Raw genomic sequence first — 23,906 nt, 5'->3', positions numbered from 1 at the left:
GAAGGTGTTTTTTTTTTCTTGTTTTTGATATTTTGTTATTATTGTTCAGGGAAAAAGCCCAAACAAAGTGACTAAAGAATCTAGTTAGAAAAACAAAAAAGAACAATATTGGGCTTGGGCTTCCCTATTTATTGAACCAGAAAATAGTTTAACCCATTTAATCCCATGAGAAAAACAAAATCCATTTAATTGGGCTTAGTCCTTGGGCTTTCCTATTTGTGGTCCCTACTGTTTTCATTATCAATGAAGCCGGAACAACTGCTTGCTTAGTTGCTGCTTCTTCTTTGCTTCTTTATTTTTTTCCAATTTTATTTATTTTTTCACAGTTACGCTTGCCGCATGGATTTCCCTTAGGTAATAATGATTTGATTTCAATATTTTGGTTATTTTCTTTTTTAAAATCTCATTTATTCTTTTGGTTCGCCTTTGTAGTTGCATGTGTTAATCAACCGCTATCTCCATCGCTTGTTGCTTCTGCACTTTCATGTTCTTGCGCTGTAAGTATCGTCATTATTCTAATGCATCTAGTTTTTGCAACAAATAATTTTTCTCTTCTGACTCTGTGGATCAAGAATTTGTTGTTGTGAATGTTGCTTCATCTTTGTTCTGATTTATCCAATATGTACAATATAGGGTTTGCACATAATTTGATATGGGGCAAGTTTCACTCTTTCATTTCATGAAGAAGTTGATTCATGGTTATTCTTATCTTCAAGTAAGTTCATTATTTCTATTTTGATTGAGGTAATAAATGGTTTATCCAGGTACAGGTTGCTGGTTGTTCTGTACCAAGTTCTTTGTGCTTAACAATTTTCTTGATTCAATATGTTTGATATATCAAGTATAAGTATGTGTTATTAAGCCATTTGATTATTGAAGATGTTCATGCTCCATTTTTCTCTATGGTCCATTTTTGGCCATGTTGCATACTTGATTTTGGAAGATACTTGGCTGTTTGGAATGAAGGGGGATCGTTTTCTGATTTCTTCTGCTACGAACGTAAGATAAGCACAAGGAGTTAAATGTTTTAATTGGAACTGTTTTAGTTATTCTGTATTTTGTTTGGATTTTTGCTACTTGGATTAAATTTTGGTACTTTACCGTGAATGGGGAATAGAGGCATTTATTCCTGATATTTGTTGATTATAGTTTTAGGAGGCAATGGCTCATCTAGTTGGAAGTCTTACATTTCATTATTCTTATCCTGAGACAACTTATAATTTAAAAGATCACAAATTGGAGGATCTATGTTTCATATATATATGCTCGTGATTTGTGAATGTGTCTTAAGTGTTTTAGTGAGAGAATTTGAATGATTTTTTCAGTGCTTAAAATCTACGTCCACTTATGCTCTTGAAATATTTTTGTTATCCAAAAGGTTTTGAAGCAAACAAGGCTCTAGTTAAAAGAAAGTATATATATATATATATATTCATAATTTTAGGTACTATGTCTAAGAACTCCTGTAGTGCATCTTTAATGCCATACACTTGAGTTTTTCTTGTATCCATATACATTATAAAAGTTCCCTATGTGACACCATTCAACTTTCTCTGTCACTTAGGCTTCGCATTTCCCCATTTTGGTTATTTGTCTACTGTACAGTTTTGTTGTCTTCTCGTTTTTCTAATTTACATGGGCCGTATAGAGGTTACCATGCATTCACAGCCTTCCCCAATATTTCGGAGATAAAACAATAGTAGCATATCTAAACTTTGGTGATAGATTGGACTGCTCTTTTTCCCCCCTCTCAGCCTCAAAATCAGTGGTTTTTCAGGTGTTTAAATTAGATGTTGCTTTTTGGTAGCAGTATCTTCAATTTCAAACAACCTACCAGAACTAAAATGCTATCAAATTTTTAAAAAGTGCTTAATTCATCAAGGTTGTCTTTCTTTTTGTAGAAGCCTTGAAACTAGTTGTAGTTATCAGATTATCAACATTGGCATTTTTCTTTCATATGGTTCAACTTATAACGTTTTCTTCTAAGATTTTAAGAAATTTGAACATTTTTTTAATCAAAACCCCTGCCTATGATAATTAAAAAGAAATTTGTTTGTTGTTCTTATTGAGTGAGTAAGTTACATATGATGTGTATTTTACAAATTTTTCATATAACACAACAGTCCTATAGGCTAAGTCAAAGCTTGGGGAGTAACACACATGCATTGTGCTGGTATAAGTCATAGAATAATATGAAAAATTCCATTTTCCCTTTTCCTGTGGTATTCGTGTACCCTAATGAAGCCAAAGATTCTAGGCTTTCTACAGTTTCAGCAACCATGCAAAGATCCAAAGTGGGAGCCAACAAAGTTTGAACTGTGTGAAATTATGACAAATAGCAGGCCAAACAGCAAGAACTAACAGACAAGGAAGATAGAAACCACTAGCAACTACAACACTTAATCTCAAATTATTACAATGACCTAAAGCATATAAATTCTTAACATTGAGAACTAAACACAGTGTAGAATAGTGTACAAAATCACAAACTAACTTTGTAATTTTTTTTCTCATTTGCTTAGTCATGAAGGTTAGATAATTATTTTCCATTGCCCATGGTTGGAAAATTGATTTGGCCAACATCTTCATCATCTCTAAAAGCTGGAAAATTAAGGTCTAGCGACTTGTCCACAAATTTATTGTGAGCATTAGCAACCTTAGGGTTGTTTAAGTGTACCTTTTTGTGCCCGCCGAGTGCTTGTTTAGATTTGAACATCTTGGAGCACGATGGGCATTCGACTGTTTTTTTATCTAAACACCTGAACGTAACTTGAGTGGGAGTCTGAACAAGTAAGGCATCTTTGCCATTTTCATTATCTTTTGTAAACATTTGGTTGGCTCCCTCCATCTCTTGCGTCTTGATCTCTTTGCTTGCTGGCCAATTATCTTTGGAAAGCAATATCAAGGACCTAGCTGCTTCTTTTGCACGAGGGGTTTCAGATGTTGAACTCTCTTGTTTTGGCTCAGATCTTTTCTCAACTGCTTTAATAATTTGTCGGCGACATTTGGATCTTTTACGGGTTGGGTTTTTAGGGTATGGCAGAAATCTATTTTCTATGTTTACTTTTGAAAAAAAGGCTAAGAAGCTGTGTTTCGGAGATTGAAGATTTTGTGCAGGTTTCTTTTCGGGATGGAAATTCATTGAGGAAGGAGCTTGAATTGCATGGTTGGTTAACTTGTTAGAGTTGTCAAGTGCTTGATTCTCTGGGTCAGGCTTGGGAGGTATTGGCAATTTGACCAAGTGAGATCTCATGTGGCCCCCTATGGCTTTTCCGGTGGAGAAACACTTATTGCAGATTTTGCAGGTTATGTTGTTATTTTTCTCCATGTTCACTAAAATTCCAGAAACTCGAATACTTCCTCACCGAGTGCTTGTGGGATGAGTGCATGCTGAGTCGAGGAACTTTAAAAGGAGTAGGTGGCAAGTGTTCCAATTGCAAAAGGAATAAAATCACAAAAGACAATAATAATGTTAGATATGTTAGCGGTCAATCACCTCCTCATCTATAACGATCGCAGGCATACAAAGTCTTCTCTCACCGGAAGGATTAAACTACACGGATTAAACGACGACGTACTATTACTTTGGTCTCACTGCCGGTTTGGTTTATTTCCTATATTTCGAAGCATTTATATTGTTCCTATAAATTAGGTTTATATGAGGAAATTAATAATTATTTAAGATTCGGATTTTCGTTTGCATTTTATATTTGTTGGCATTTGGCAACTTAAGAAAGAAATAGTAGCATATATGAACAGGTGGTTTGGGGAAAATATTTGGGCTGCCCATATATCTATTTCTGTTATATACTTTTCCACTCCTTCATCCCTGCTTAAGTTTTGCTTGAATTCTATTATCCATTATTTGACCATGTACTCAATTTTTTGTTAGTCGAGTTGCAGGCATAATATACTCTATGCATCAGCTTACTAGATAGGATATTTTCATTCAAAATGGAAGGAAAACAGTATTTGGATAAAGTTCAGTCCTACATTGCTTGGAATATTGTTGAGATAGATAGCCTTTATAATGTTTCGGCAATGGACATTGGGCAATTCTTCTCCCATGAGCTAGTTTTCAGGTTGGAGTCACATCCATCTATTATTATCTTAAGATGTTTTTAAAGCCTATATTGTGATGATACAGTTGATGGCATTTGTCTAGTATTGCAATTGCAGAAGTCATAGGCAATGAGGGAGGTGTATTTTGTCCAACTAAATTTGTTTAGGAATGTATATTAATGGCACAGCCTTTATAATAAATTGGACTATTCTTCTTAGAAAATAATTTTGATCACTGGTCATTGTAATTTGTGTAAAGTAGTTTTATGCATATATCCAATTACTTAATGTCACGTATGCAAAAATAATTATTTTTTTTATTGACTGCATGAATAATCATTTAAAAGAATAGATATAATTAGACAATTGTATAAAACGTTTTGTGCAGGGCTAGGACTATTTAGAAAGATAGTAAAACACAAATTTGTCATTTTATTTTTTTATTTGGGTAAAGTATATATTTTGTCTCCAAAATTTGTCAATAGTTTTTAAAATACTTCTAAAATATATTTTGTTTTAGAAGTTTTCGATTTACATCAAATATATTCCAGCTAGATTTTTAGAGTTTAATACTAATCTAATAATAATGCATGACAATTATGTCTAGTTTGTTTGTGTTGATTGTTTTTGTGAAATTATTGTTGAATTAGTTATAAATTTTTGAAAAGTTAGCTGCTAAAGGTATATTTGATGCCAATCGAAAATTTTAGGGGTAAAATTAAAATAAAATAAAATTTAAGGGTATTTTTAAAATTTTTGATAAACTTTAGAAACAAAAAATATACTTTATCATTTCTATTTTCAAGTTTCATTGGATAATATTAAAATTATTTGAATTTAACAAAATAAAGGACATAATACAAAAAAAAAAATCAAGAATAGTTTTATTATGTAAAAAGACAAGGAGAAAATATGAAAGTTTACCTTTCTATTAGTTAGAATGGGACCCCAAAATTTCATGTATATATGCTATTTCGAATGATTGAATTCAAAATATAATTCTGAAGTTTTTGGTAACAAGAGATCAAAGAAAAGCAAAAAACATAGCTAGACTAAAATTAAGATATATCTTGTTAAAGAAGATCCCCAAACTCTCTCCAAGACCACAGGAGCTCGGGTTCATGTTTACATTGGCACATCTCACTATGGCATCAATAACATTGTTGGCAGGATCCATATTAGTCTTTCATCTCCACTTCAAGATCTCATAGGTTTTGCTAACGATATCTTTGTCCAAGTAATAAGCTCCTATGTTTTGATCACTAATCAAATTAAAGGTTTCAAAGTTCAGTTTCACAAGAAATCTATTTATGACCACCTTCCCACGATAATAGTAATTCCTGCCAAATCGCAAATAATTCACATCGGGGCACACTCGCATAAGGGAGAGCTCCCATGCAACCTCTCAACTATAAACTATATGAATTTCTAATAATACAGTCAAATCCTGTCTTATTCTTATCATCAAAAACACTTGCATCACAGTTTACCTTAACTGAATTCTATGGAAGAGTCGTCCAAACACTTGCATCACAGTTTACCTTAACTGAATTCTATGGAAGAGTCGTCCAAGTAAGACTAATGGAGTGAGCAGCATGAACCATGAAGAACCTTTTTTAAAAAAAATATTATACAGCTCATTGTTTTAAAGCATAGATAAGTTCTACCACTTTATCAACGGACCAAACTTCATTGGAATTGAACACATTATTATTCTTATCCGTCCAAATCCACCAAAAGCAAGCAAAAATAAGAATATATTGGTACTCTTACATTTCTTAATCTAATAAACCATACCCAAGTTTGCAAATTCAACTTCTTCCAAATATTTCTGGCCTTTCATCGGTCCTTAAAGCAATGCAGAATGATTTCTGGCACCTCGAGCAAAGATTGGAAGTTGCAAGTTTTCTCTTAAATCTAAATTCAGCAATTGAAATCCCATCATAAAGACAAAGCCAAATTAGGAATTTGATTTTTTTCGGTAACAACCAAAGCCATAATCAATTTCCATGCTCATCCCAACCGAACTTGTACTTACTTAACCACATGTAACCACTGTAAGAAGAATACGATTTTGTGTGTGTTTGGATTACAATTTGCAAACAAAAGTTTGAATAAAATTGATTTTGCAAACTTGATTTTGATGAAAAGTAAATTTGTATTAAGTGATTTATGTTTGGCAATATTTATATCAAAATGAATTATAGTAAAATAAATGTTGTTTGGATTACACTATTTAAAATCACTTTTAAATACAAAATTACTAAAATAGATATCAACTTAAATAATTTTTGTATATTATTTTAATTTAGATATTTGAATAGATCTTATTAATTAATTCTATAATAAAATTAATATTTATACACTAAAATAAAAATAATATATAAAAATTGGCAAAATATACTTTTAATTAAAACTAACAAAATATAAATTTTAGAGAGTACTAAAAATAATAAAAAAATTCAATATTTATTTTGGTAGTAATTGAAATAAATAAAAAAATTTATGATATTTTTTATACAGTATAATTTTAGTACTCTTAGTACTTTTTTTAGTATGTTATAATTTTTTATTATTATTATTTACAATTAATTTTTTGTTTAATTTACTTTCTTAATAGGATCAATATATTATATTAAAAAAATAAAAATAATACAAAAAAATATAATTATAAAAGTGTATAATATCAAATAAATAATTAATAAAAAATAGTAAATAATAGAAAAAGATAGTTCATATAAACAAAAATAATATAAATAATACAATAGTATGCATAAAGGATAAAATTGGTAAAAGATAAATAAAGATTGAGTATTGATGGCTAAAAGCCGGTTGGTGAAACGCATAAGCGTAAAATTGTTGCTTCTTGAAAACGTGGTTTTGAATGCAAAATCACTTCTGCGTTCATGAATCAAAAATTTGCCAAACCAAAAATTACAACTTTCAAGATATCTAAACGTACTTCTTCTCTTTGAACGTGGTTGCCAAACACACCCTTTGAAGTTGAAGAAGACCAACTCCAACCCACTATGTCGCTAGCATCCTAGCTCGGATTAAAGGCCTCAAGGCGTTGCTTGAAGTTACCAGATAGCGGAATAGCAACATCAGTCAAATTCCAAGTACCATCTCTTCAGAGGTCGCTAATATATAGCTTTATATCCGATATGCGATATGTGCACATAATTCAGTTACTCTATTATAGTACCATCTCCTCTCCAATTATCAAACTAAAAAGACTTGAAATGAGATAATACACCATGAATAATCCCCCTAAGAGCTTTGGATGCTTTACAAATACTCTTTTAAGTGTGAGAACCCTTCATCATATTAGACAAGAAGAATTGTTTCAGATTCTTATTAATTTAGCTATCAAAAGTTGCATCCAAAACTTTTCTGGACAATGTCAAAATTGCTAATTAGCTTGCCTAAAAGAGTTAAGTTAGCGCAAGCTAGATTTCTAACCCCCCAAACTCTAAATTTTTTAGGAGTTACCACAGTTTTCAAATGGGTAAGCTCATGTCCCTTCCATTCACTTGGCCCTTCCAAAGAAAATGACACGCATTAAGGAAAAAATTTTGTTCGTTGTCTAGCTGGGAAAATAGGAGACTTGCATTTGGTAGATTGGAAGAGATAAAATAATAGAATTAACTAGACAAAATTTACTGACTCGGTTCAAGAATTTTCCCTTCCAACTTGCTAATCTTTCTCTAATCTTATCAATGACTTGAAAATTACTTTGCGAGTCTAAGAGTGAGAAATGAATAGAAGATATCCTAGTAAAGATTTCTTTCCTTCTAGAATTCACATTTTTTGAGCAAATGGCTTTGGATTTGTCAAAATTAACTTTTATCTCAGAGGCTTTGCAGAAATTAGAGAAAGTATTCACGACATTCTGCACCTAAGATTTTCTAACTTTACAAAATAAAAGTAAATTATCGGCAAACATTAAGTGATGATTTTGGGCCTCATTTTGAGATCACCACTAACACCTAAATCCCACCCTCAACTTGACTAGAAATATAACAAGCAAGACATTCTATGCGAAGAACAAATAAAATAGGGAGATATAGGATCATCTTATCTGAAATCTTTTTGAAAGGTAATTTACTGACATTTTAAAAAATGGCAAAAAAACAAATTTTTACACACTTCATCATAACCCTAATGATAAAACTCGAAAACCCAAAGCTATTGAGAGTATGCTAAAAATCTCCAATTCACCGTGTTATAGGCCATTTTCAAGTTAATCTTAAAAGTAAGAGTACTTTTTTGGGATTTAGTTTGTTTTATAAAATACAAGATTTCTTGTGCAATAATGACTTAGGAGTACTTCGACTTGAAATAAAATCTTGCTATAAAGGGCTAACAGGTTTGTCTTTACTCTTTAGCAAGCTCAAATCTTTTAAGCTTTTCTAAAGTACACAATAAATTATTTACAAATATTTTTTAAATTCACGAGGGATTGGAGAACCCTAATTTCTTTACCTGTAACCTCTTGTCTCTCTATCTACGAAACCACCACAACCTACTCCACGCTTCTCTGGTCTCTGTCGTCGTCGTGCATCCCAGCACTGGCTGCTGATCTCTGTCCCTCTCTTAGCGTCGTTTTCATTGTCTCTCTCTTCTTAACCCAGCACCTCGTTGTTTCATTCATTCTCAATATCTCTCTTTTCTCTTCGCGTCGTTCGTCTTCAGCCTCAAAGTGGTGGTGTAAGTCTCAACGAGTCAGCATCGTCGTCAATGCCCTGGTGCTCCGTCTCCCCCTTCATCGCTCTACTTCTAAGTTCCAATGGAGCCTCAGCCTCAGGTATGTATTTGTTCTATTTATGTTTTTGTTCAGTTTTTTTTTTATAAATTTGCTTCATTGATTTCATTCAATTATTTTTTTATTCTATTTATGTGTTTGTTCGATTTTTTTGTTCTGTTTATGAGTGTTAAAATATTTTGAATTCTATTTTCGTTCTGTTTATGAGTGTTACCAAAAAATTGTTATCGTACAATCTGCAATTGTGATTTTGTTGAATTTGCTTTTCATATTATAGTCATTACAGTCTTGAGTGTAGTTCTACTGAGATCTGACAAGTTATTTCTCAGAAATTGGCATTGTAAAAATTCTTACGAAATTTGAAGAGGAGCTCAGAACCACCAGCAGGGCTTCAATGACCACAGTAACACATGGTTATTCCCATTTGTGTCTTCTTGTCACCTAAACCATGTAATCTTGCTCTTCCTCTTCACCATTTTCCTCGACAACATCGGTGTCATGGCCTTCTTAGCACAAACTTTGGTAACGCCGGCATTCGGAATGATGTTGCCGCCATTCGTCCAAGGAAGCGTTTTCCAGATTAACACACAGAGGTAGAGTATGGTTTCATTATAGTCTGCCTTACCCAGATTAGCAGAGAGGCAGGGAGGGTTTCGTTTTACTTTAAGGAAGAGGAAGGTCTTTTTAGAATTTTGAAACATATCCTTTGATTTGATTTTTAAAAAGTTTTAAATTAATATCATCTCAACCGTTGAATTTTTTTTAACATAATCCAATGATCTTAATTACATGGTATATCAGATGTGCCCAAAATACTTGAACTAATTTTAGACTAATCCAATAATTTCAGATAAAAAAAGACACATCCTGTTTACAAGAATTTTTATGAGAGATAGTGATAGCCTTATAAATAATATTGTTGAGACTAATTAGTTTAAAATTCTTTGTCAAGAATGAAGTTTCAAAATAATTATTACTTATACTGATTATTAAGCATTATTATTTGCGTGAAATTGTCATTTTTATTGATTTTTTTTTACTTAAAAAAAACAACAATTAAGAAAGAAAAAATATACATGAAACTGCTTAAGAAAGGCAGTCTCGCTGAATACTACTCTCAAACTTCATCCAAGGCAACGGAAGCTCCACTTGGGGAGAAAGGATTTTCATTGCAGTCTTTGTCATGATGTCTGCTACTGTATTTGTATTTCTCAAGATCAACCAGAGATCAGCACACCATTTTCAAGACATGATATCTCGGATTTTTAACACCAAAGGATCAATAAACCCAAAACAATCCTGTAAATTATTGACAATAGAAAAAGCCTCCACACAGTCTGCCTCACATATAATGTCTCTTTGTCCCGAGTCCCATGCTAAAAGAAAGCCTCTCCAAATAGCAAACAACTCTCCTTGCAAAATGCTACGACTCTCAATTGTTCTCAGACACCCTCGTTGCCATCTTCCCTTCCAATCTCTGCTAACACAAGCAAAACCAACTCGAGCACCATTGCCAAGATAGCTAGCATCACAATTAATCTTAAAGGTACTCACTGAGGGGGAAATCCAAGAGCCATTAATGGTAGAGGGGATAGACAGTCATTGCAACTCAAAAATATTTTCGGAGCTCCTTTTCCAAGGACAAAGCCATACCAATCACCTTGTCTGTGGTCCAATACTCGTGAGGATAAAAGATCTCGTTATTCCTCGAACGCCAAATCCACCAAAGACCAGAAAAGAATCTAAAGGGACGCTGTTTGATATTATGTGAGAACCAACTCATTAAACCCACTGGTTGATCGGAGATCCCTAAAACTTGCCAAACTAGTTGGGTTTTTGGACAATCCCAAATACAATGTAAAATCGATTCCTGACCTGAGAAACATCATGGACAACTATCCGTGTGCGAAATGCCCCTCCTAAAACAAAATGCAGTAGTAGAAATTTGTGCTTTTCTGGAACATGTTGACGCCAAAGCCAAAGCCAATTACCCCTATCCTCCCAACTAAACATCTTCTTATTGAGCTACAAATAACCACTACAAGCATCATAAACCTTTAAAGCCGCACCAGTCCAACACCAACCGACCTCTGAACCAGCTTGAACATCTGGGTTATAAGAGTTAATGTTGCTCTGCAAAGACTGATTCAGAGTAGAATAGATATTCTCAAGGTTCCACTATCTAGATGACCAAAGGTCCAAGATCCTGATATCCGAATCAGAAATGTGAACATAATCCATCTCCTGACACTGTCGCCCATCTCTTCTCCATTTAGAAAACCAAAAGTTCTGTTTCAAATCCCCAATGCACCAAATAAAACCTTACTTCAGAATATCCCAAGCTCGACATATACTCTTCCAAACATAAGATCCCCTTCTTCGAGACCGACTGAAACAATCATCCTTAAAAGAATGGTAGTTCTCCATTAACAGTTGAACCCATAGCTTGTCAGGATGGTGAAAAAGTTGTCAAACTAGCTTTCCAAGAAAAGCAATATTAGCACAAAAAGATCTCTAATTCCCAGACCTCCAAACTTCTTAGGGGTGACCAATACTTTCCAGTTAACTAGATTTAGGCCTCTACCATCAGCTTGACCCTTCTATAGAAAGTTTCACTTCATGGATTCTATCTTATTAGTTACCCATTTAGTGAAGAGAGATACTTGCATGAGGTAAGTAGGAATCGCAGTCACTACCGAGTTGAGCAAACAGAGTCTGCCCGCCTTATTAAGCAATCTCTCTTTTCACCTGGCTAGCCTTTCCCGAATCTTGTCCAGAACATCGTTGAAAGTTACGCGTGTCACCCGAGAGTAATTAAAGTTCACCCCTAAATACTTGCCCAAGTTATGGACGAATCTGATGGAAGACACTCCGGTGAAAATCTCTTTTCTTATCGCTGAAACATTCCTAGAGCATAGCGCTTTAGATTTTGCCACATTAACCTTCATCCCAAAGGCTCTGCAGAAATTTTCCAAAGCTACCATTACGGTTTGAACTTACTGTTTTTCGGCTTTACAGAAAAGAAGCAAATCATCGGCAAACATCAAATGAAAATTCTTGGACCCCCTCTAGAAACCGCAATCGGCTCCCACAAGCCCCTACTAACTTGCTGATTAATAGAATAGGACAATCTCTCCATACACAACACAAACAGATACAGTAATATAGGATCTCCTTGCCTAAGACCCCTGCTCGGAGTGAAGCTATTTAATCTATCCCCATTCCAGAGGATAGACAGTGAGGAAGCAGTGACACAACGCATATTTAGATTGACTGTCGGAGGAGGAAAGCCAAAACTCACAAGGATTTGTTTCAGAAATCCCCAATCCACTCTATCATACGCTTTCTCCAGATCAATCTTAAAGGCCAGGGTGCCTTTCTTTGACTTTGTCTTCTTCATGAAATAGAGAACCTCTTGTGCTACAATGATGTTGTCTGGGATTCCTCTCCCTGGGATAAACCCTCCTTGAAGGGGGCACAACAATCTCTTTGAGATGGGGACGAAGTCTATTGACCAAGACCTTCGTTATAACTTTGTAAACCATATTACAGAGACTAATAGGTCGGAAATCCTTCATGGAAACTGGGTTTTCTACCTTCGGAATAAGAACCATAAGAGTTTTCATCATCCTTGGATCCATATCCAAACCGGAGAATGCATGACGAACCATAGTCCAAACATCAAAACCAACAATCTCCTAGTATTTTTTAAAGAAGAAAGCCTGAAACCCATCAAGCCTCGGCGCCTTAAAAGAATGCATACTGAAAACAGCCGACTTAACTTCTTCTAGAGTAACTGGCGTTGTGAGGCTACAATAGGCTTCATCATTTAGGGAAGGCAGCGGCGTATCACCAAGGCAACCTAAGTCTACATCCTTCGACTGGCATAATAGGCATTTATAAAAAGATTCAGCTTCCCTTCTAACGACATTCGAGTCCGTTTTCCACACCCCATCTTGAAGGAAGAGACCATGAATCTTATTATACTTTCTCCGTACAAGAGCCTGGACATGCAAGAACTTGGTATTTCTCTCCCTTACCCACTGTTCTCTGGATTTCTGAAACCATAGAAGTTCCTCCTGCATAAGTGTGTTATTAAATTCCTCAATCAGCTATTTTTTTTTTTGCCGCATAGACAAATCTTCCATTACTTCTAGTCGTTTCTGAAGGAAATTAATCTGTCTCTCCAATTCGCATTTCCTAACAAAAATGTTGCCGAACGCTTTTGAATTAAACTCCAAAGAGTTCTTCTACACTTAGTGGTGTACGCGGATCGGATATGGCCGTAAATTCGATCCGATCCACACACTTTCCATTGGATTGGATCGGATATGATATTCGCACTTTTTAGTGTCGGATCCGATCCGATCCGACCTGCAAATGTGCGGATCGGATCGGATCGGATATATCCGCCTAATTGAATCTTCTTTTTTTAATCATATTTCTATGTAAAAAATATAATAAAAATATTTCTTTCACACTTTTAAACTTATTTATTCCTAAAATATTTTTAATCAAACTCTTTCTAAATAACAAAATATACAAACAAGTAAATAAACACACACACACACACACACACACACACATTTTAATTATTATTGTGCGGATCTGCGGATTCGTGGATGTAGAACAGATATCCGGGATCTGATTAATTTGCGGATCGGATCGTATCGCAATTTTTCAGATCGGATGCAGATATTTACCGCAGATCTGCGGATACGATTCGATCTATGAACACCCCTATCTACATTTTTGATAGCTTACCATGCATCTCTCTGTAGCCAGCTTGCCATGACTGGTTCACAATATCTCTTTACCCCAGACGAGTTACCCAAGCCGCAATAAACCAAAAAAGTATGTTCTTTTTCGGTTGGGGATGACTTATACAGCGCACTAGGATAGGACAATTATCAGAATGAAGCCTATTTAAAATTTTTGCGTAAGCCTCTGGAAAGAGAGATAACCATCCATTGTTGATACAAACCTGGTCAAGTTTTTTCGCCACCTCAAGACCATTTTTAACCCTTTTGTACCAAGAAAACCGTCTTCCAATAGGCTTCAAGTCAAACAGATCACTATTCCCTAGAGAGGCAGCAGCTAATCTGCATGACGACTCGAAAAGAGGCAACCCTTAGATTTATGAGAGAATAGTACTTCATTAAAATCACCAAGAACAATCCATGGCTCGTAGAAAGACGAAGATTGAGTAACATGATAATCACATAGCAGAACTCTGGTATTAAACTGAGGACTACCATAGATACCACTGCACCTCCAAATCACATTATTTACTTGAACCTCAACTGTAACACACTCACCAAAAGCATCAACCCATTTGCAGTGAACACCCTGCATTGTAGAAAGGAACTAGATACCCCCCTTATGTCCTGGCACCTCCACTACACCAATAGGGTGATAACCAAGCCTTTCCCATAATAGTTTCAACCACAATAAAAGGTACATGTTTAAATTTCCTAACCAGCTCTTTACAATTCACCTGGGCTAACTTATTAGAAGCACCCATAGTATTCCAAGCTATTATATTTAAAGTATCCATAATATAAAATATAAAAATATAAAACATGGAAATCAAAGTGCTTCACCAACCTCAAATCGAGGCTTGCCCAGCAGAAGTGACTGACGTGACCTTCATGTTTGCTGGATCTCCATGGAATATCTCCTTATTCCCGCCTACCGATGCAGCAACAGCCGGCAATGCGCCTTCCTTCTCCAATGGAACCGCCACGGTAACACCCTCCTTTACCGCTGCAAGAAGACATGATGATGCTTCCACCGTTGTGCCTCCATTCTTCTCAACTGGCGAGCTCTGTAGGGACGCCGGCCTTGGTCATTTCAGGAGAGAGGAGCTGCAAGGCACTGGCGTGTGTCAGGTTTAGGAGATCGATGCCTCACCAACACGGAAAGTGCTGTGTCCGACCTTGACTCATGACCCGACTCTGGTGCGATAGGGGCTGGATCCATTCATGTGATAGAAGTGGATGGTGGGCCTGATTACTCTATCCGAATTGGTTCTGGATTGAGTGCCTCTTTAGACCTTGTTAGATTGCTTTTGGCCCAGCTTGGTTTTAGCTTTCCTCAGAACTTGCTCCCAGCCTGGTTCATCATGCATGCAAGCCTCCTCAAAGTTATTTCCTTTCAAATTATTAGCCTCCAAATCCTCTTGCAAACTCGGTGCAGGATTCTTGCCAGTAACGCAATCTACCACATCAGATTCTACTTAATTTGAATTGTGAATTTTGGGCTCAGGATGTAGCACTGCCGTTGTATCGTCCCAGGGCTTGGTGGCATCAGAATCAGCACCTATTGCAGAAGCAATTCGCAGCATTGTTTATTCCTGGTAGCACCAAATTGGAAGTTTCAAGACTCGAATCCATACTAGCATTGATCCGAAAGATTTTTCGCATGGCCTAAAATCCACGTCCCAAGGCTTTATTGCAACATAGTGAGCGCCTATCAACCATGGGCCACAAGAATGACTTTCTCATGATCCACAACAATATCAAATTTAACAAAAAAATTACCCAAACCCCACATCCAACAAATCAAACCTTTCTTTGATGTGCCATACTATCCGAAGCTTATGCATAAGAGCATGTAGCCATAATGCTTATCCAGCACTTTGATCACAATGGCTTCCTTATAAGGTTTAGCTAGGTAGCTCTTTGCCTCCTTAGTAAAACTTGCCTCCTTAGTAAAACTGACACTTGGTGGACGAGAATCACCATGCTTACCTGTCACTGTCGCAATACTATCCCCAGATAAAGACCCTACTAATGCAAAGGCCTTAGACTTTTCTACATCAATGACCTTATCTCTAAAAGAGACTTTGGATGGCTTTTCTAAACCATCTCGAGAAGAACCCTCCTAACACCGGATACACACCCTCCCACGCTCTCCTGCTTATCTCTTCCAATGGCATGTCCATCTTCCTCACCATGTTTCACCCTCAACCCCTCGTTCCCGCTCTCTCCTTCTCTCATTCTCCCTGAATATGGAGTATGTACTCTTTCTCTGCTAAGATTTTTTATATTGATATGATATGATATGATATAAATGCAACGGAAACCTTTTATCGATTGTTTTAGGGATGAGATCAATCAAACTGAAGAAAAAGAAAAAAACACGCGCAAATAAACTAAAGAAAAATTGAGATGCAATAGGCCAAGTTCAGCAAAATAATTTATGTATAAGATAGTATACACCATACTAAAAATGTTAGGTAAAAAATATAGCCAACCGCAGATTACATGCAAATGGGGGAACACATAAACCGCTATAGGCTACCGCGGTTTTTGTTCAAAGTGGGTTGTGCATAAACCACTACTGGCAGTAGTGGTATATATGTGGGGATGCGTGCGTAAACCGTTGGAGGCAGCAACGGTTTACGTTGAGTATGTGTGAGGTGGCTGCCTATATAAACCCCTCAAAGGCCAAAGGTGGAGGAATAGTATTATTTCTCACAAATAGATGGTGAGGAAAGTTTTGTGACTCTAGTCCACTGCTCTGGAAAAATTCAAAAGAGCAGAAGGCATGGTGTGAAATTTATGGATAGAGATCTGCTTAGTATTTTTATTCGGTTTTCAAGTACGTTGGCAGAGATTAAGCTCAGCATATTACGGAAGCTCGGTGCGTGTGGGACAAAGTGGGTAAAAAAATTATTTTACAAGATTCCCATTGCCGATGTGTCAGCTGGTGTGAGATATGAGACCTTTGCGATAGGGTCCGATGAAGACCTGCAGGTCTTGCTTTATTGTAGGCGTAGTTTTTCGGAGGTTAGAATACCGAAGCTGCTTGCGAAGTTGGAAGATGGTGTCGACAGCTCCGGGGCATCAACACCGAATCCTCAGTCGACGATGGTGGGTGGTGCCTCGACATCGATGCCTGTGGTAGCAGCGGCAGTTCTGATTCCTGATCCTCAACGTGTTGCGGCTGTTCATGCTGGTGTGCCTCCTGTTGTGTCTGATTTTGAATCTGAGGCCAGACTGGATCGAGTTGAGAATGCGATGCGGGACGATGATTCGGATGACGAGCCGGTATACCTACACCCCATAGAGGTTCCGATTCTGGCACACAACAGTATCCTCCGCACCTGTCATCATTGAACTTAGTAGCCGTCGGCCAACACTAGAATGTAGAGGCAACCTTCGTGGGCCAAGGTATGCATGATGAGAATCCTTTAACATAATTTTAAATTGGCCAATCGTTCTAGAGTAAGGAGGAAGTTGTGCTGAGTATAAAAGATTACAGCATTCAGCGTAGAGTTGAGTACAGAGTTATGCAGTCAGACCATCTAAAATACCAAGGGATATGCAAGGAATTTGGTAACAGGTGCACGTTATTGATTCGTATCACGCTGCGAAAACGAAAAAGCACATGGAAAGTTAGGAGGTACAACGGACCACACACGTGTATGGCCACATCGATATCGAGCGACCACAAACAGCTTGATTATCATATCATATGCCCGAGGATCTTTCCATTGGTTAGAGCTGATGTGTCGGTTACGATTAAGGTGCTACAAGAGGCAGTGGAGGCAACATATGGTTTCAGGACTAGTTACAGGAAGGTATGGTTTGCGAAGCAGAAGACAGTAGCACAGATCTATGGTGACTGGGAGGAGTCCTATGGTGATCTACCTTGCTGGATCCTTGGGGTCACATCCACCATGGATGGTTCCGTTGCTCAGCTGAAGACCTCCCCGATTAGAGGTGGTGATCAGGTTAATGAAGCTAGAGTCTACTATCTGCCGACCCCCAGCTATACCTCCCCATGTCATCAAGATTCGCCAAAAACAGCAACCACCGTATATATACCCGGTTCGCATTCTTGTCCCCAAATAACTGAGTGGATAACAACATTATGATGCAGGCACGTGTGTAAATGTGAACAATGTCCTCAGTTGCATATGCTGGTAACACCCTAAACCTCTCATGGAACCATGTGAAATGGACTGTCATCTGCTTGACCTTATTCGGTGGTGGCAGCTCACCGAATAACTCCTGAAACCACTCCCAAGTTGGTCGTCCACCCTCCATGAATTTCTCAAACTCTCCAAGGCAACCACTCACGGCCTTTTCATCGACAAGCAACCCAAGCTGAAACGCAACATCTTGCAGTGTCACTATACACTCTCCAAAAGGCATATGAAAGGTGTGCGTCTCAAGGTGCCACCTCTCAACGAACGCACTGACCAATAGCTCGTCCAACCAGAACCAATGGCTGTTTAACCTGGCCAAGTGATACAATCTAGCCCTCTCTAAATACAAGATGGGTCCTTTCATGCATGAGCATATTTTGTTGCCGTCTCACACTGTAGATACACCTAGTTGGCTGCACACAACATGAAAGATATACACGAAACAATTAAATTCTACTATCCACAATGAATCCCCCTATCTAATAATATCAAATTACTTAAACCATCACCGAACAAGAAAATAATAAAACAATTAAACTATTAACCTATTAGTTAGTCGTGAAATCAAATTAAAACATCGTATTATAAAAATATAATATAATAGTAAATATAATAAATAACAACTACAATTATAAAAATATAATAATAATGAATATAATACTTCTTATCATAAAAATATAATAATAGTAAATAAAATAAATAACAAGCACAATTATAAAATTTTGTCAAACTAAAACAAAAAATTAAGAAGAAAATAATTGTAAAAAATAAAAAAGGATAAATAATAAAAAACGGACTCATTTGAGCATAAACAATAAGAATTCCATAAAAAAAACAATAACACAGCGAATAAGATTGCTAAAAGGGAAATAAATTCAGTTAATTAATCATATTTGAAAATTAAGAAAACAAAAATTGCTACTCAAACTGATTCGTATGTACAGCTCTACTACATTCTACATCCTAACATGCAAAGCCTCATTTCAAAATATAACGATTAAACTATAAATTCTAGTTCCTCTACCTTACATACCAATTTTCTAATTAACAAATGCTAACGCTAAAAAAAATAAAATATAATTGATCTCATCACCAATGGCACCGACAATATGGGCAACACCGTTCAGTCGGTACAAGTTCTGTTCGTTTGCAATGATATCCAGCTGGAGGTCAACACACGGATACCTCGAACCCGCTTTCAAGTTGCTCTGACCTCTCTCTAGAATTTTCTCTCTCTAAGCAATCTCAAAATGACTCCAAATGAGTAATCTGCGGCTGTCTTCCACGGTTTATATAGGCATTCACTCTCCACGTAAATCGCTGCTGTCTCCAGCGGTTTACATACATAAACCGCTACTGCCAGTAGCGGTTTATGGCCAAACATCAATAAACAGAAACTGTGGTAGCCTCTAGCGGTTTCTGTGTTTCCCCAATTTGCATGTAATCCGCGGCTAGCTATAGCTAGGGGTGGCAAACAGGCCTAAACCCGCCAGGCCGACCCGCGTAACCCGTCAAAAAGGTGGGTCGGGCTGGAAATTTCTGATCGCCGAAAGATAAAAGCCCGCCTAACCCACACCACTCGAACCGTGGGCTTTGGCGGGGCGGGGGCGGGCATCCCCGGCGGGCTGACGCTTTTTTTTTGTTAAAAGGATGATTTTTGAGCCCAAATCCAGAACCCATGAACCCACTCACCCCCGAGCCGACCCGGATCCCTAGCGAAACCCTAATGAATCCCTAATTCCAATTTCCATATTTGCAGCTTCCTCGTCTCCTTGACCTCAATCCTCAGTTCCTCACCGTCACTCTCAATCTCTCACTCAGTCACTCCCTCGGTCCTCAACGGTCAACACAGAGGACAGAGCTTAAGTCTTCAGCCTTCAGCTTCTCCAGTCTCCAGCGTTCAGCCTTCAGCTTCATCCCCAAGGTCTTCAATCCTTACCGTCACTCTCAGTCTCTCACATGGTCACACCTCACATCCGCCGTCTCGCACTTCCATCGACCTCAGCTGTCAAGATCGCACTTCCGTTGACCTCAGCCGTCAAGCACGCACTTCAGAGTTCCGTCCTCACCCCTGACGCTCGCTGAGTCGCAGTCACTGAGTCACCGTCGATTTTCAGTCCTCGTGGCCTCGTGGGTTCTAGCAACGACTGGTCTTGGTCCTGGACTCCTGGGTCTTGTCCTCTCGCTGCTGGTATCGCTCTCTAGGACTCTGGGTCTCCTTATTTATCTTCATCACTGTGACACGGCTGCTCCTCGCCTCCTCTGTCCTGGTCCTCGCCTCTTCTAGTTAGTTTTCTGGCTTAGGGTTTGAGATTCATCAATTTAGGTTTGTTTGTTGTGTTTTGTGCTGTTTGATATAGGTAAATTAGGGTTTATGGTTGATAATGGTTGATATTTGGTTGAGTTTTGATTATGGTTGATATTTGGTTAAATTTGATTATGGTTGAGTTTTGATTATGGTGGATAATGGTTGATATTTGGTTAAATCTGATGCAGATTCAAAAATTGTTTCCTGTTTTTTGTGTTGTTTGATAATGGTTGAGTTTTGATTATGGTTGATAATGGTTGATATTTGGTTGAATACTTGAATCTGATGTGGATTCAGAAATTGTTTGCTATTTTTTGTGTGGTTTGCTAATGGTTGAGTTTTGATTAAATCAGATGAGTTGATACTTGTTTTATTTCAGATTCATATAAACAATTTACATTTGCTTTTATTTCAGAAAATATGAATTCTGAAACTGTGAGTAACCTTGTTACTACTGGAGTTGGTTCTGAGGCTGCTCCGGTCGAGGTTGATGAACCTAGTTCGAAAAGGCTAAGACCAGCAACATCTGATGTTTGGAATTTTTTTAAAAAGCTCGGTTCAGATAAGGATGGAGTAGAACGTGCTGAGTGTAAAGGATGCAAGAAGGTGTTTAAAGCTGGAGGTAAGCGATATGACACTTCTACTATAAAACGACATATTGATAGTTGTACTCAAATTAAGCATGAAGATATTGGTCAGACTATAGCAGAATTGCAACTTAAAATAGGTTCACTTAAGATTGATTCAGGAGTGGCTAGAGATATGTTTGCTTCTTATGTAGTTGCTGGGGATAAGCCTTTTAATATAGTTGATGATAGGAGATTTATAAATTGGGTGAAATATATTAGTCCAACTTTGAAACTTCCTTCTAGGAATACAGTTTAGGCTGACATAGTGAAAGTTCACAAGAGAGAAGCTGCGAAAATTAAAAAAAATTTAGTTTCCATTCCAAATATAATTTGTTTAACATATGATCTTTGGACTTCCAGTACCAATGAGGGGTTTATATGTTTGACTGCACATTTTGTTGATGAGAACTGGAAATTACAGAGTAAAATTCTCAATTTTTGTCATATGCATCCTCTTCACACAAGATTTGAGTTGTCTTCTAAAATCTTTACGCTTTTGACTGAGTGAAAATTTGATAAAAAGATTTTTTCTATTACTTTGGATAATGCTTCTTCTAATGATACTTGTGTTGAACACTTGAAAAGTACTTTGGATGTGCATGGTTCATTGTTGTGTGGTGGTGAATTCTTTCAAGTTCGTTGCTCTGCTCATATTTTAAATCTTATTGTCCAAGATGAAATGAAAATATGTGGTGATGCAGTGTATAAGATTAGAGAATCTATTAAGTATCTGAGAAAATCTGAAAGTCGAATGGTTAAGTTTAAAGAATGTTTTGAAGATATTGAGGGACTTGAGTATACGACTGCATTATGTTTAGATGTTCCTACTAGGTGAAATTCACTTTATGCAATGCTTGCAAGTGCTATTCCTTATAAGAAAGCTTTTGAAATGTATAAAGTAAAAGAAGCTGGATTTAGGGAGTATTGTCCTTCATCAGATGAGTGGAGAAGAACTGAAAAGATATGTGATTTCTTGTTACCATTTTACGAAACTACCAAGTTGATGTCTGGAACTTCTTACCCAACATCAAACTTGTATTTTTTACAAGTTTGGCAAATTCAGCTTATTTTAATGAATAGTTTGAAGAATGATGAAGTGCTTATAAGGAACATGGGAGAAAAAATGATGATTAAGTTCAAGAAATATTAGGAGGAATACAGTGTTGTTCTTGCATTTGACAGTTCTTGATCCTAGATTTAAACTCAACACTTTGGTTCATTGCTATAATGAGATTGATCCTATTAGTGCTAAAGACAAAGTGGAGCATGTGAAGAATAAGTTATACAAGCTCTTTGAGGTTTACTCAATGACAGCAGAGAATTCTGGTAGACCATTTTATGGTTGTCCAAACTATGAGGTAAGATTATGGCTCTGAATAAAATTAAGATGGTTTCACTTTGAGTTTGGATTCACCTGCGTTTTTTACTTTGCAGTATGGAATTCATTGTAATTTCTTCTACTGGACTTATGGATGTGAAAAACCAGTTTATGAAATACCCATTTCACAAGAAGTTTTGCATTAGTTTAATTAGAGGATAATAAGCTTAAAGAGTGATGTTAAAACCTTAAAGATGATGATAATGGTTTTGTTGGCTTTTGTAGTTATCTTTGGTGTGTGTTTAGGTTTAGCTTGTTGGATTTTATTGTAAATAAATGATGAATGCGTTATGAAATTTTAAATTTCTTAAGTGGTATGTAATGTCTTGATGATGATACAAAAAAATAAAATACTAATTTTGCATGAGTTCAACTCTTGATTCTCATTGAATTTCTAGATAGTCATTCACCTTCTTTATTGATTGCATATGCCCATTGAATTTATGGTCAATCATTGCTGTAATACACTTCCAAAGCAAGCTCTTTAAGTGAGTCCTTTCATTGTTTCTAGAAATTTTGCTACAGGGGACACGCACAGAAGTGGTGATGCGCGCCTGGCATAACCTCACGCAATGTTAGGATCAGACCCTACAAGGTAACAAAATAGTCATTCGATATATGTTACAGTCACCGATAACACAGATAACTTAATTCGGAATAGTCTTTGAATTTTTTGTTATTAATGCAAAATAGTCCTTCAAATTGTGTTCATTAATTCAAAATGATCCTTAAAATCATATATCGTGCTTCTAATTGAACATTATAGCCTATAGGTTATCTTTTACATGTCAGAGATGAAGCACTAATCATGTTCTATCTGATCTCCAATATTTTCATACAAGAGCTCCAAGAACCACTTTCAGGTGTCTTTGTTCTCAACATGAACAGTAGCCCATGCAATTGGATATACATGGTTATTTGCGTCCTGACCCATGATGCACAATAGCCAACCTCCATAATAGGTCTTCAAAAAATTACCATCTAGTCTTACCAAGAGTCTACAGTCACCCACAAAATCTTTCTTGCACCCATTTAAACAGACATAAAACTTTTTAAATACACCATCTCTGTTAGGCATTGGACTAACACCTAACTTGATAATTGAACCTGGATTAGATCTTAACAACTTCTTTGCATAATCTCTGAGTTTAGCATGTTCCTACTTGGCTACTTTAGCTTCTCTCCCCACCACCCATCATTACTCACGCAAACAAGAAAATAAGATGAATTGGAAGATGACGGAGAGGTCAAAGAAGAGAAAAAAACATGTAGGCTCCAAAACGCAACATGTGTTTGGCAGAGAAGCAGGTTGAAGCCTCGAAACGTGTCCTGCTCCTTGCATGCAAGCAGTGACTGAACGTGTTGACCACTTGGAACTCCCAAAACGCAAGTTGCGTTTGGCAGTAGTCAGGAGAAAAACGCAAGTTGCGTTTGGCAGACTCCCAGGTTGCATGAATGTCACGTGTTTGAAGACAGTGGTAATGGAGTCTATAAAACCGAAACTGAAAGCAAAACGAAGAAAGTAAAGGTAGAAGAGGTGAAAAGGTTGCTGGGGTTTTAAGTTACAAAATTCTGCTGAAATTTTGTGAGGAAGAAGAATAGAAAATTTAAGTTAAATATTATAAAACAAAAAAATAGTTCGTGATTTTACTAAACCTAAAGAATACTTTATTGAGTACTTAGATCATCCTCAAGTGGTAAGTAATTTTCTTTTTAATGTTTAATGATATATATATANTTATTATTATTATTATTATTATTATTATTATTATTATTATTGTTGTTGTTGTTGTTTAATAAATTACGGTTATCTTGTTTTTATTAAT

The 23,906-nt window shown here is 36.6% G+C and overlaps 2 protein-coding genes across 2 annotated transcripts in view; one reads left to right on the top strand and one right to left on the bottom strand.

Annotated features, from left to right (window-relative positions):
* Positions 1-23,906, top strand: part of LOC107495573 (structural maintenance of chromosomes protein 6B) — a 67,321-nt gene that overhangs the window by 20,424 nt on the left and 22,991 nt on the right. The window lies entirely within an intron of this gene.
* LOC107495627 (zinc finger protein ZAT1-like) lies at positions 2,486-3,868 on the bottom strand. Its single transcript, XM_016116797.3, has one exon. The coding sequence runs from the start codon at positions 3,326-3,328 to the stop codon at positions 2,540-2,542; it is 789 nt and encodes a 262-aa protein (XP_015972283.1). The 5' UTR covers positions 3,329-3,868; the 3' UTR covers positions 2,486-2,539.

Source organism: Arachis duranensis, chromosome 3 (genome assembly GCF_000817695.3).
Source record: "Arachis duranensis cultivar V14167 chromosome 3, aradu.V14167.gnm2.J7QH, whole genome shotgun sequence".
Lineage (NCBI taxonomy): Eukaryota > Viridiplantae > Streptophyta > Magnoliopsida > Fabales > Fabaceae > Arachis > Arachis duranensis.
This window is presented reverse-complemented; position numbering and strand designations above follow the sequence as displayed.